General features: G+C 45.8%; 1 protein-coding gene across 1 annotated transcript in view; it reads left to right on the plus strand.

The window, feature by feature from the left end:
* CHCHD6 (coiled-coil-helix-coiled-coil-helix domain containing 6) overlaps positions 1-13,926 on the plus strand; it is a 242,339-nt gene that overhangs the window by 20,838 nt on the left and 207,575 nt on the right. The window contains exons 3-4 of the mRNA XM_044252867.1: positions 2,456-2,528; positions 4,544-4,688. Coding sequence (XP_044108802.1) covers positions 2,456-2,528; positions 4,544-4,688 — 218 coding nt within the window. The remainder of the gene's footprint in view (positions 1-2,455; positions 2,529-4,543; positions 4,689-13,926) is intronic.

The following is a 13,926-nucleotide window of genomic DNA, read 5'->3' on the forward strand; positions in this document are numbered from 1 at the left end:
GGTGGGGTTGAAGAGGGCTCTACCTTAACCCAGTTCACTTGAAAAAACTGGATTAACTCTGGTGAGAGGGGGGAAGTGATAAAGTAAGCAAAGAAGGCCAGAATCTAACACACACACATCAGCTTCAGCTTCAGAAAATGAAAGAAGCATTGGTCTCAGATTTGGTAAGTTTCAGCAGTTTAAGGAGTAAGAATGGTGGTTCATTTGTCATTTGGTTTTAGTTATAACAAAGTATTTTGCTGTTTAAATGATTGTGAGTTTGAGTTTCTGAATATTGAAGAACAGTCAGCATAAATGGGCTGTCTTGAAGTTGACTGATTTTAAGATATTTTTACTTTTAAAATCAGTGTTTGCTTTCATTTCAGTGATGGAACAAGATTAGAAAAAGAAGTTAAAATTAAATCCTTATGTCACACCATACCTCAAAATAAATGTCAGAGGAAATAAAAGATTTAAATGTATGAATTGAAGCCATAAGAGTACAATAGTAGTACATATAAATACAGTAAGTAGACTTTCTAAGCATTCCATCAACTCCATCAAGAAACCCTAAATTAAGAGAAGTGGGAAATGTAACTCTAAGGAATTAGACAATTTAGAAAAAAAATAAATGAAGAATGAATGATCAACTAGGGAGATCTAACATGACAGATTATTAATAGTTGTGATACAGAGAGTTCTTAGAGATCTTTGACAACTCAATAGAAAATGTGTACGAATGCTTGTAAACATGTGATGAGGTTCTCCACGTTGCTAATAGTGAAAGACGTACATAATGAGTGCTTCCGAGGGTCAGGGAAGTGGGAAGGCTCCTAAATGCAAGGTGGGAGCGTGGATTAGTGTCACATTCTCTGCCACAGGTAGGTACATTGTGTTTGTAGTTACAAAAAAAGAAAGTTGTATGAAAAGCAGAAGTAATTGTGATAAATTATATCTCAATAAAGCTGTTGTAAGTAAACAAGAATAGGGGCATTATGTCAAAGTCAGAACTGGGCAGTGGTTTACTATTTTTTTTTTTAAAGGTTTTATTTTGTTTATTTGTCAGAGAGAGCAAGAGCAAGCATAAGCAGGGGGAACAGTAGGCAGGGCAGGCAGAGGGAGAAGCAGGCTCCCTACTGAGCAGGGAGCCTGATGTGGGACTTGATCCCAGGGCCCTGGGATCATGACCTGAGCTGAAGGCAGCTGCTTAACTGACTGAGCCACCCAGGCATTCCTGATTTACTGTTTTTTATTCCAGTTGAGAACCTGGCATGTTACCGAGGAGCACTTACGTGTGCCCTCCTTTCTGGGTGGAGCACCACTGTGCCCATCCTCCTGTGAGAGGTGGCCTGAACGCATGAAACATAGGATGATTACTTTCGGAAGTGCCTCCCTGAAGTGTTGAGTGCTGGAGCCTCTGAGTTCAACATGCTTGAAAAGGTCTTGGCAGTGGAATAGCAAATCCTCGCATGTTCTCTCACAAAGGTTCTCTTCCTCAGTATTTTTATGGAGTCCTAGGTGCGGCTGCTTTAGAAACTTGAGAAGGACCGGGGATGGGGGGGGGGGACATTCGGCCAAGGCCACAGAAAGTGTTGAGCTTTGGCTGAAATATGGTTTAGGAAGGGCAAAGGTTGTGAGGAGAGGGGAGTAGCAAAACCTTCAGTGTCTCCAAGTGGTGGAGAGACAAGTGGACTGGGTTTGCTTAGAAATTGCCAAATTGGGGCTCCTTGGTGGCTCAGCGCGTTAAAGCCTCTGCTTTTGGCTCAGGTCATGATCCCAAGGTCCTGGGATCGAGCCCTGCATCGGGTTCTCTGCTCAGCGGTGAGCCTGCTTCCCTCTCTCTCTCTGCCTCTCTGCCTTTTTGTGATCTCTGTCAAATAAATAAATAAAATCTTAAAAAAAAAAAAAAAAGAAATTGCCAAGTTCATGGCCATTAAAAGGTAGCCCTTACAACAACTTAAGAGCCCAGTAATATTAGAGGTGATGCAAGTCAAGTGATGGATAAAGTGTCATTAATATGAGGTGTTTGCCACATTCAGGGTTAAAAATCTGTAGAATGGGCTCCTAAGGGAAACATTTAAGGAGACCCCCACTGCCAAAATGAGATCTTGGAGGCTGTCCTTAGAGCATGAAGCAGAGCAGTGGGTTCCCTCAGCCCTCCCAGGCCTGTGTTAGGAAGATGACCTGGATTCCAAGTCATCGTGAAGTGAGGAGTGATGGAATGGGAACACCACACTCAAGCGGCCGTGCCTGCTGCCTGCCCCATGCAGAGAGCAGTCCCGGTGCAGAAGGAGGGAGCAGACAGGCCTTCGGGCTGTGCTCCTTTGGACTGGCTGGGTCAACAGTGTGTTCTATGTCTGTCTGTGGGGCACATCCATCCAGGGGACTGCACTCCTGAGCCCTTTCCCAGATGACCACCATCCTTCATGGACCTTAGGGTGCTGCTAACTGTCCTTTGCTTCTCGTCTCTTTGCAGACTCCAAACTGCCCAGGTCTGAGTATGGTGGTGGCCGGCAGTCCTCTGGGGTGGAGGAGGATTTCCTCAAGAGGTAATAATCCCAAGTATCCGCTCAGCCCTGGCCCTGTGCTCTGACTGAATGCTCTCTCCTCACCAGATACCCTTCCTTGCCTGAAGGCTTAAGGGTTTATCTCATATATTTTGTCTTACTGAGATTGCATAAGAATCCTTTAGTCCAGGTGGCACTGGTCCTAATTTAAACATGAAGAAATACCAAAAGTGGCCTGGAAGGGTTGACTGCTGATGTTCTTAAAAATTTACTTTATTTAAAATTTTTTTTTTTACCTTAAAAAAATTTTATTTTCTTTAAATTCAATTAATTAATATATAGTATATTATTAGTTTCAGAGGTAGAGTTTAGTGATTTATCAGTTGCATAAAACACCCAGTGCTCATTACAGCACATGCCCTCCTTAATGCCTATCACCCAGTTACCCCATCCCCCCAAAAATTCACTTTAAAAAGCTAGACTAAGTAGCTGAGTGTCTGGACCTTCTGTGTCTATGTATGCATGCTGGCATGTTTTTAGAGATAAGAAGAAAAAGAGCCCTCACAATTCTAACTAGTTGCCTAGATGAACTGGCTCCAGAGTGTCGGTGACTTCCCATTGGCGTAGGCCACACCCACAGAGAGCTGGCGACACCTCTGAACAGGGACCTGCGTCCCACTCCATGAGGCACAGAGGTCCTCAGAATGCAGTGTGCACCCTGATTGTGCCCCGCACTAGTTCTGTGACTCTGGAAAGCCACTGCATTTCTCTAGGTCTCTGACAGGGCATGGCTGGAGTATACTTCCTTGATGGGGGTATTGTCCTGATTAAATATGTTAATACATAGAAAGCACTTAAGCCCAGCGCCTGGGAGAGTTCCCAGAGAATGTTAACTGTAGTTGTCATTGACAGACTTCCTCTCTACCCTTTAGGACACTGGCAGCCTAGGGGGCCCAGTGTCAGCCACAGTTGGGTGGCTCCCTCAATTAGGTCAGCCGAGTTGGGTGTGTTCCATAGTCATGGACTGAAGCCCATATTCTAAGAATTCCCCTCTCTGATCCTCGGGGGCCTCTCTAAGAATAACTAACCTGAATCTTTTTTTTTAATGTCTAAATATTTAAAAAATGTTCAACTAACACATGCTAATGAAAGACTTGGGAAATACATAAAATGGAAATATCACCTATAGATTCTGAATAACCCCTGTTAATATTTTGGAGTTTTTTCCCCAATATCTTCTTCCCTCTAGTTCAGGATTATTTTTTCGAAGTGACGTATAATTTTATATCTTGTTATTTTCACATAGTTTTACAATTATTTTCCATTTGTTACACCTTTATAAACATTTTTATTTCTAAAAGTGTTATTTATTGGTCCTTAATTTTTAGATTCAGGCTATTGACAAATCTGAGAATATATTGGTCTAATGTTGACATACTATACCATTGCACTTTTGTACCATATGTTCTTTAACTTGACCTTGATGGTGGACATTTAAGTTGTTTGTGTTCTTCTACACTATAATAAATAACTTTTCTAAGAGCATCTTGGTACTAATAACCTTTTTCTGTCTTTAGGATTATTTTACTAGGCAGAATGCCCAGAAATAGGTCAGAGGGTAGGAATACATTCAGGATGAAGAGTTAAATGCTCCAAACAAAAGACTGCTGTCATCTAAACTGTTCAAGCTTTCAAGGGGAGGCAGAAGAATGTAGGGCTTCCCACCTCACCTGTCCACTATATAGGAGTGGTTAGCCCAGGATCGAACCTGTGCCCTGAGAATCTCTCATTTGGCATATGGCTGTCTGATTCCTCATCTGATGGTCAGGTTTCCTTCTTTTCCTAATCTGTATTGTCCTGGCTGAGAGCGAGTCACTGTATCCCCTTGCCTTGGGGACTATCGCTGATGCCTGAGCCTCTCCCACTGGCCTAAGAGCTCCCCTGGCCCACAGATCCCCACCCCTGCCAGCTGAAGTAAGTATGCAGACCTTTTCTTGGCTACCTTCTGCCAGTCAGGCCATCTGCATCTGCTTTCCTCCATCTCTCTTCTGGCACAGGTATAAACAGGAGCAGGCCAAGGTCCAGGAAGAGCTATTCCAGGTGGTAACGAGGGAAAGAGAGGCAGCCACAAAGCACAGGAGTGTATCCGTGAAGCGGGGGGAGGGCAGCGTTGACCAGGAGAAGCAGAAGTCAACCCAACTGGTGAGTACAGAACTTCCTGAGCTGGCCTTTTGTGCTCCAGTGGCTCTGGGAGGCAGATGTTAGGCTCTGAAGCCTGATCTCTCTGAAGCTCTGGGGCCTAGCTCCATCTTTGTGGAAAGGATGTCTTTCTGGGGGAGCCAAGGGCTTGAGTTCTTATAGCCCTGAGTCTGCCACTGACTTGACTTGATTTGCTACTGCTAGCCTGTATTTTCAGTCTCTGGAACACTAGGTTATATAGTGAGGGCTAGATCATTGAGCAGTCCGGTCCCACTCTCTGAAAATTCACAATTGTCAGTGGTGTATGTGCCAGGATGATGTGAAGGGAGAGTACTAGGGGCTTGAGGGCATGCAATAATGAGATGGAGAACACAATCTTTCAAAGGTAGGCAGTCTGGGTATGAATCCTACCTCCCTGCTTGCTAGCTGGGCCCCATCCTTCGGTGTCTGTGAGCCTCGGTTGAGGATCATGATGTTTGCACATAGGATTGCCCCAGGGGTAAGGCGAGATAGTAACTGTCCTGGGCTTAGCATGGACCTGGCAGATTATAAAAACTCACTGTTATTGCTGTTATTGTTATTAATGCATTTAATTGATAGGAAACTATTAGGATTCTTTCTGCTGTGAATGAAAGCTTTATGTCATACTCCCAGGAGTCTAGAAATGCCCCAGGCTTGACTAATTTAGCAGCTCACTGGCGTCATCATGGACCCCTGTTCTCCTTCTGCTCTGCCATCTTCAATGTGCCAGGCTGTACTCTGGCTAGACATTCCCACAGGTCAACGACAGCTGCCCCCACACCCTGCCAGGTCTTAATGTAAATAGGGACACATGCAGCAGAAGAAGAGAGAACTTTACCAGAGGCCCTCAGCTGAAAGCCTCTTAACATGGCCGTGGTCTGAACTGCACCAGGGGCGCATGGCTCAGCCAGTCCTCCACAGAGGGAACAAGGAGGGCTCTACTGACTGGACCTGGGGCTCTTTTCTAGTCCCACTGGGGAGAGGGTGGGCATCTAGATAGAAGTAAGACTGATAGTAATAATTCTCCCCATTCCATTTCCATGTGGGAAGGCCCCCACACATCCAAGAAATTCTCTGACACCAAGTGGGTGTCCTCAAATTCAACTCTGTCCTGAGACTCCACAGGGTAACGGCTTAGGACACAAGACTTCCCTCTCCCCACACTTCAGAATCCGTTCAAGGCCATGTTGTCACCTGTGCTTCTGCCTGACTGGTTGTGAATCAGAGGTTCCCATGATCCCCTTGTTTGACCGATTTGCTAGAGTGACTCACAGAATTCAGAAACCTTTAACTTACTAAAAGGATTATGAAAGGATTTAACTCAGGAACAACCAGATGGGAGAGAGCCACAGGGCATGCTATGTGGGGAAAGGGTGCAGAGCTCCCATGTCCTGTGCTAGCGCACCACTCCCCCAGAACCTCTATGCGCTTGCCTACCTGGAAGCTCTTCAAATCCAGTTGTTTTGGGGTGAAACTGGGGTGAGGCTTCATTACCTAGCCATGACTGATTCAGTCACTGGCACTAGTGATTGAACTCAACCTTTAGCCCCTCTCTGCTCCCTTGACCTCAGGGGTAAGACTGAAGGTTCCAACTCTCTAATCATGTGGTTGGCTCCATTGGTAACTGGTCCTCATCCTTCCCTGTGGTCCAAAAGTCATCTCATTACCATAAAAAAAGGATATCTTTATCTCTGTCATCACTTAGGAAATCCCAAGCATTTTAGGAGCTCTGTGCCAGTAACAGTAAAGACTAAATATTTAGTTCTTATTATAAATCATGATATCACAGCAAGGAATGGGGGTGGGCAGGATATGGGGTAAGAAGAATGGCTTAGCAGCATCTAATGTCATCTGCTTCAGAGGTCATGGGCTGGGAGACGAGCAGCAGCCTTGACCTGCCTTAGGTGGGTGGTCTGGTATAATCCGTGCTTCACAGAAGGAAGTTGCAGACCACGTGAGTTACTGGACTGTGCCCTGGGTGGTGGCTGGGAGGAAGGCTTCTGCACAGAGGTTAAAAGCTTCGGCAGGTATACAACACATGTTGGTTGAGCTAGGCCCTCTGGGGAGTATGAGCAATACAGGAGCCTCACCCTTGGGAAATTGACACTCCAGTGGGGAAGACAGACTTAAACCAAAATCTTAGAAAAAGGCCATATCAAGTTTCAGTAGGCATGAAGCCAAGGTAAACACGATGTGCTTAGGAATGCAAAGGCGGTGGTGTCAATTGCTGGAGGAAGACATACCTTTGACCTCAGCCTTGAGGGATATGACTGGGGCCCCTCCCGCTGAGGGAGCAGTTGGGGGGAGATGGGTGGGTATGAAGGAGGTGACCTGACATAGTGAGACAGGTGACTGAGGCGTGAAGCCACCTTGTAGAAGACCTTGGACACCTTGCAGCCTTGACCCACAAGATAGCCCACTGTGATTGTGAAACCTTGGAAGAGGCCTGGAGACCATACGAATGGCGATGATGTGATCTGACTGGTGTTTCTAGAACCCTGTGGCATCCTGGTGAAGAGTCAGTTGGTGCAGAGAGAAACTGGGGTGAGGATGTGGTTTTAGAGGTGCTGGCAGTTAGTCTCTGTGGGGCAGGTGGTTGTCACCCCTCTGCAGAGAGCCTGACAACCAAGTGGAAAGGACCCTGATTCTGGAGGTGAAGGGTTAAGCAATACAGCATGAGCAAACCAAGCTGGCCTTCTGGGGCAGTCACCTAGCATGGAAAATTGCAGCCTACAGGTGTGGTGTTTCTTCCTTCTCACCTGGAACGTGTTAATTACGATGAAAGGGAATTCACAGCTTCCTCTCTTCCACCTGTGAAGGAGAAGGTTGGATCCTGCCTCCTCAAGACTGTCTGTCCTTGGAGGAGAACCTTTAGAGTCAGAAGGGGACTTAAATGACCTCACTACAGCTGTGTGGGTTTTCTATTTTAACAAAGGGTAACTTTAGAATACAGAAAATCCATCTTTATTTGATTCCCCCCTCCCCAAATTTCTGGATGGATAGTGTTCTTCGGAACCTGAGTTTTTAGGGAATAGTGAAGCAAGTGACTTCCTTCATTTTGGAAATGTTTATTAACTACTTTTCTGGGTGTTCCCATTTTTGACTGTTCAGCATCCATTTCTTCTTGCAGTTGGTGTCCCATTTCCTTTTGGGAATTTTCCTGTCTCTTCTTGTGCATTGTCTTGGTGGGATTGCAATCCCAGTGCCAGGGCCTGAGGGCAGCTAGTCAAATCCTCTCTGGGGACTTTCGTTCTGAGTGAGTGAAGAGGCTGGGATAGCACTGTGCACTGCAGCTGAGGCCTCCTGGTCAGGATCTTCATGCAGTGAGGCCATATCCCACACCTTCAACATACCCATCCGTTTCAATTCTGGTCCTCTGCCTTCTTGAGGACTGAACTATCTGCTAGTGATCAGATGTCAACTTTCCTTTGCCTGCGTTAGCTGGAGTTGGTTTCTGTTACTTGGTGCTGCAGCAGATGCAAAGAGATACGTGAACCTGGTTTTGAAGGCTTCAGCTGTCAGGGTGGACAGAGGAGAAGGGAAGCCAGTTCCAGGCCCTCTCTGTAGGTCAGCAGGGGCTTGAGGCACTCACCTCGATGCTGAGCCATACTGTAGCCACCCTTTCCCCTTTGGTTGTTGTGGCTGGCAGGGCCTTTTAGCGGAGATAATGTCAAAACTGTACGTGTGCTTTGGAGGATTTAAATAAAAGGAAAAAGGTGGAGAAAGAACCTGAACAGAAGCATAGGGAATTTTCTTTCCTCATCTGAGCCTTCCATATGTACAGATTGAAGGAGCCCTAGTGTTTGGATTGCAGCACATTCTCCTGGCCTTGGGGCCGGGTTGGTTCCCGGGGAGGACATGGCGTGGTCTCTAGCTCTATGAGCCAGCTGCCTGCTTCTCCTTGGCGCCACCTCTGTCTGGCCGGTGTCCTCAAGCCCTGCACCCTCACACCTGTAGCCTTGTCTGAAGAACTTTTCCCCGAGTGTGCTCAGTGCAGTTTGACATTTAATGTGCTCTTCTGCCCTCTCTTTGACAATATTGATTTTCTAATCCTCTCCTGCATGAGGGAATGATTCAGCTCATTATTGGGAAAAGTTAATAAAGCTAATGACAAGGAAAGGTAATAATTTTTATAACCTACTTCTGATGACAGAAGTGTCTCTTTTTCCTATCTAGTGCCGTGGTGCACTGTTTTTTGAGTATGTCACTTGCAGACTGGTAGAACCCCAGATATAATTGGGGTGATGGCCCTTTGTTTCAGTGGAGCCTGTGTTAGTAACGTATGCTTTCCTCTGAGTTGGACAAGGAAGTTTGGAGTCCCAGATGTTCTAGAGAGAAGTAAGAACAGAGTGGTTTCTGGGGCTGGGTCTTCTGATGGGCAGAGCTTTACTTTAGGGGAGAATGAGATTTATGACCTTGCCTGTTGGGATTCCTGACACATTAGAAATGAGATTGAAGTACGTACACCTGAGGAAAGCAAAAACTTTGATTTTATTTCTTTCTTGGTGAGCAATTCTTCATTCTTTTCTCTCTATATTCTCTGAATGCTTATTATGTTAGGCACTGGGTTCATTTCTTGGTAAATGGAAACAAATGAAAAACAGCTTCTGTTCTTGAGAAGCTCTGTTCATTGGGGGAGGTAAGTATTCTCAGAAGCGACTGGACAGTGTCACAGTCTCATACCAAAGGGATAGGAAGATAGTAGAGGAGGGAGGAGACCATGACAACAGCCTCTTCCTGGCAGGGTAGGAAAATCTTCTGAGGGGAGGTGACCCCTAGGCTGGATCTCAAAGACTGAGGAGATGCTCACCAGGTGCAGAAGGCTGAGAAAGTGTCTTTTCTTCTCTCTCTCTCTTTTTCAGAAAGGGTGTTTCTGATGAAGGATGCAGCCCAAGCCGAGGCTGAGGGCAGGTTGGGACAAGCCATTTGGCTATGGTCTAGGAGTGTGTAGTGTGGCAGGCAGGTGTGGGCCTGGGATGAAATTCTGTAGGTCTGATGGTGATCTTTGGGGGAGGGTTTTCTAATGCCTCGAAAGAGATGCACAAGAAGAGAGCTTTTCTTCTACTGGACTGTGACCACGGGGAAGGTCTGAAATGGCAGATGAAGAATTGGGAACCAAATCCTGCCACTGGCCAGATGCCATAAGTGCTTGTCCACCTGGGTGTGCCTGCCTGATCTCCTTGCACAAGAAGAGTGTTGCACTACTGGGTATTTACCCCCAGAATACAGATGTAGTAAAGAAAAGGGCCATATGCACCCCAATGTTCATAGAAGCAATGTCCACGATAGCCGAACAGTGGAAAGAACTGAGATGTCCTTTAAGAGATGAATGGGTAAAGAAGATGTGGTCTGTGTATACAACGGGATATTACTCGGCCATCAGAAAGGATGAATACCCAACACTTGCATCAATATGGATGGAACTGGAGAAGATTATGTTAAATGAAGTAAGTCAAGCAGAGAAAGACAATCATCACGTGGTTTCACTTATTTGTGGAACATAAGGAATAGGATGGAGGACATTAGGAGAAGGAAGAGAAAAATGACAAGGAAGAAATCAGGGGGGAAGATGAACCATGAGAGACTATGGACTCTGTGGGAAGTAATCTGTGGGTTTTAGAGGGGGAGGGAGTGGGTGTATGGATGAGCCTGGTGATGGGTATTAGGAAGAGCACATATTGCATGGAGCACTGGGTGTTATATACAAACAGTGAATTGTGGAACACTACATCAAAAACTAATGATGTGCTGTAGGGTGACTAACATAATAAAATAAAATAGATAGATAGATAGGAAGAGTGGCTGTCCTGCTCCGCTCTCCAGTCTGCAGGGGAGGTTTGCTCTCCCACACCCTCTTCTCATTGTTCTGGTGCTCCAAGAAGCTGCCACCTTAGCTCTATGGAGTCTGCAGTCAGGATTTAAGGAAAATGATGGATTAGGAAGGTTTTGAGTTGTAATTTTCTGAAATCCTGAGTGAGATGGGTTACAGCTATAGCCTTTCTTCCTAGTTCTCCCCTCCTACATCTTCGTGAGTCTCATTCCTCAGTTTATAAGCTCCTCAAGGAGAGAAACTGGGGTCTTCTCCGTAGTGCTCAGTCAATTATAGATGTGCATGGATGGTTAGGGAATCATGGCTAGCTAGAGCTCCAGTGGCTGAAGGGCATGGACAGGGCCTCCTGTTTTGGAGACTGTTTGTTGTTTTTGTTTTTAATCATTTTATTTATTTATCTGAGAGAGGTATGTAGGGGGAGAGAGAGAGAGAGAGAGAGAGAGAGAGAGAGTGAGTGAGCAGGAATGGGGGAGAGGCAGAGGGAGAGTAGACGCCCTGCTGAGCATAGAGCCCAACTCAGCTTGATTCGAAGACCCTGCGATCACAACCTGAGCCAAAGTCTGACGCGTAACAGACTGAGCAACCCAGGTGCCCCTGGAGACTTCTGTACAGCATCCTTGTCTGGCTCTTAGAGGCCTCCTTGCTGTGCCCCATTGTGAGTAGGTGGAAGCATGTACCCATGTCAGCCTTCTCTGCATAGCAGTTCACAGGTCTGACCTTTTCAAATAGTAAATCAAAACAAAACAGCCTTTCACTCTGATGACATCTTGGAGTCAGCTAGTTTACATGACTCCTAGTCAGAGACTTCCACACTTGGGGTTTAACTTGTATTGAAGAAGGCAGAGGGTGGGCCTGGTGCCTCAGGCGGGTGGTCAGGAAGTTCTCTACTTGACTTGCAGCTGAGGAGACCTGACACCTGGGGGCAGCTGTTTGGCATGGCTGTTTTAGAGCATTAGTGGCCTGGGGACTCTGGTGGCCTTGTCCTTATGCCTCCTCCAATCTGAGCTACAGAGAGAGATCTTGAATTCCTTTGGAGGTGGATTTGTTAACCTAGATGGCTGGTAAGATCGATAATCTGAAACAAAACAAAACAAAATAAAACAAAAGAGTCTGCCATCCATAGCCCCTTTCCTTGCTTTCCTAAATCTTGTTGTTGTTTTTTTCTCCTTAGATTAGGTCAGGGGTTGACAAACTTTCTCTGTAAAGAACCACAAAGTAAATATTTTAGACTTTGCAGGGCCACATATGGTCTCTGTCACACATTCTTTGCTGTTGTTGTTTTTACAGCTCTAAAAAATGTAAAAACACATTCTTCCTCAGAGGTCATACCAAAAGCAACTGTAGGTTGGATTTGGCGGGTGAGCTGTAGGTTGCTGACCTCTGGACTAGAGAGATTGTAATTGTTTGAGTCTCTCTGAGTCACCACATGCCTCAGGCAGCAGGGGGGCAGTGGTTCTGACGGGGAGATCCTGGCTCCTCAGGGGTTTTGATTCTGGTGAGAAGTTTCATGGTGCAGCAGTCCCTAATCGCCTCAGTTTCTGATGGGTAAAATGAGGGCTTTTCTGGGATCAGCCTGGTGGGTGGGTTGGGAAGAGTCATAAACATCCACTTGAACTCCTGATTTTTTTTTATATTTGGCATTTTTTAGAGTTTCCATTTCTCTGCTGAAATTCCCCAACATTTACACATGCTGTCTACCTTTTCCTGTGGATCCTCTAAATCTATTATAATTACCTAAAGTCTCTGATAATTCTGACTTCTGGGTCATCTCTGAGTTTTGTTCGGTTTATTATTTCCTCTTTCCATATTGGGTCCCATTTTTGTACAGCTTCATGTGCCTTGTAATTTTTTTATTGATACTGGACATCATGTATAGAAGAAAAGTTGAGGCTTAGGAAAATAGTGCTCATGCCCAGAACCGGCCATCTTCTTCTTTTGACAGACCATGAGTGTGGGAGGCTGGGCACATCTAAGTCTGTACTTTAACAGGGTGTGGGCTCTGTTAGTGCATTGGATTCAGACTCTGTGAGCATTGAACCCAAACCTTCTGTTAAGCAGGACTTGTGATCTGAGCTGTGCAGGGTTTGTCTGGGCTGTCCTGCTTTCCCATCAGGCTTGTGGGAGGCCCTGCTTATCTTGTTCTGGGGGTGCTTCTTTGCACCTACTCCAGCTGCAGGCAGCTCCTGGTGCTGCTCCATGTCAGGCCTGGAATACCACAGGCTTCTCTCCATCTTCTGCTCGGCTTTCACATGTCTACTGGCCCCATGCACCTGTGCCTCAGGAGTCTATGAAAGGTGTGTCAGTCACTTCTCCTGTGACCAAGACTTTCTTTTTTTTCTTTTTCTTATCAAACTGGGGAAGTTTTATTATTTTTTTTATTTTTTAAATTATGTTCAGTATTTTCAAACAGTATAGGTCAGGAAGAAGAGGTTCCTAACCGATGCCACACTTATTTCATGTGTCCACTGTCCCCATGCAACTGTGCCTCAAAGGCCCATGTAGGGTATCTCAGTCACTTCTCCTGCCCTGTCCCCAGGACTTTCAAACAATGTAGGTCAGGAGGAAGAGGATCCCAACTGATGCCTCATCTATTTCATGTTTCTGTTTGGTCATCATCATTTTAAAGACTTTTTTATTATTATTATTTATTTATTTGACAGACAGAGATCACAAGCAGGCAGAGAGGCAGGCAGAGAGAGAGGAGGAAGTAGGCTCCCTGCTGAGCAGAGAGCCCGATGTGGGGCTCGATCCCAGGACCCTGAGATCATGACCTGAGCCGAAGGCAGCGGCTTAACCCACTGAGCCACCCAGGTGCCCCTGGTCATCATCATTTTAAAGCACACTTTGCACCCCAGGGAAAATGAGAAGGGCAAAGTCAAATGACTAATTTTTCTCCCTCTCTGAATGCTTGGGCCCATATGACTGTTGTTGTAGGGGGCCAGTCCAGAGGGTGGGCAGGCTCTCCACAAGGTACAGAGGACATTCCACACAGCTGACTGCCACCATGCCCCATTTGCAGCTGCATTTACTCAAGAGCAAGGCTGGAAGTGTTCAGTTTCTTAGAGAATCAGAGTAATTGTTTGGAAATGGTACTGAGGCTACCTGGTTCCTACTTTCCTTATTAAGGTCAAAGTAAAAACTACCTGACCTTGTGGCCATATGGTTGGATAATTTTTAGAGATAGGAAAAGTACAGGTAGGCTCGTATGAAAATGGTTCAGCCATATTTTTAGCCAATTACACACCAAACAAGGAACCTTGGCTGTATTTCTCATATATTTTGTACAAAGTGGGGGTGAGGGAGGGCATAAAAACCAGTCAGAGGCTAAGAACCTGGCACCCAAGTCCAGGGATGGCCCTTAGTGCACCAGCACTGGATCATGATGCTTGT

Source organism: Neovison vison, chromosome 6 (genome assembly GCF_020171115.1).
Source record: "Neovison vison isolate M4711 chromosome 6, ASM_NN_V1, whole genome shotgun sequence".
NCBI lineage: Eukaryota > Metazoa > Chordata > Mammalia > Carnivora > Mustelidae > Neogale > Neogale vison.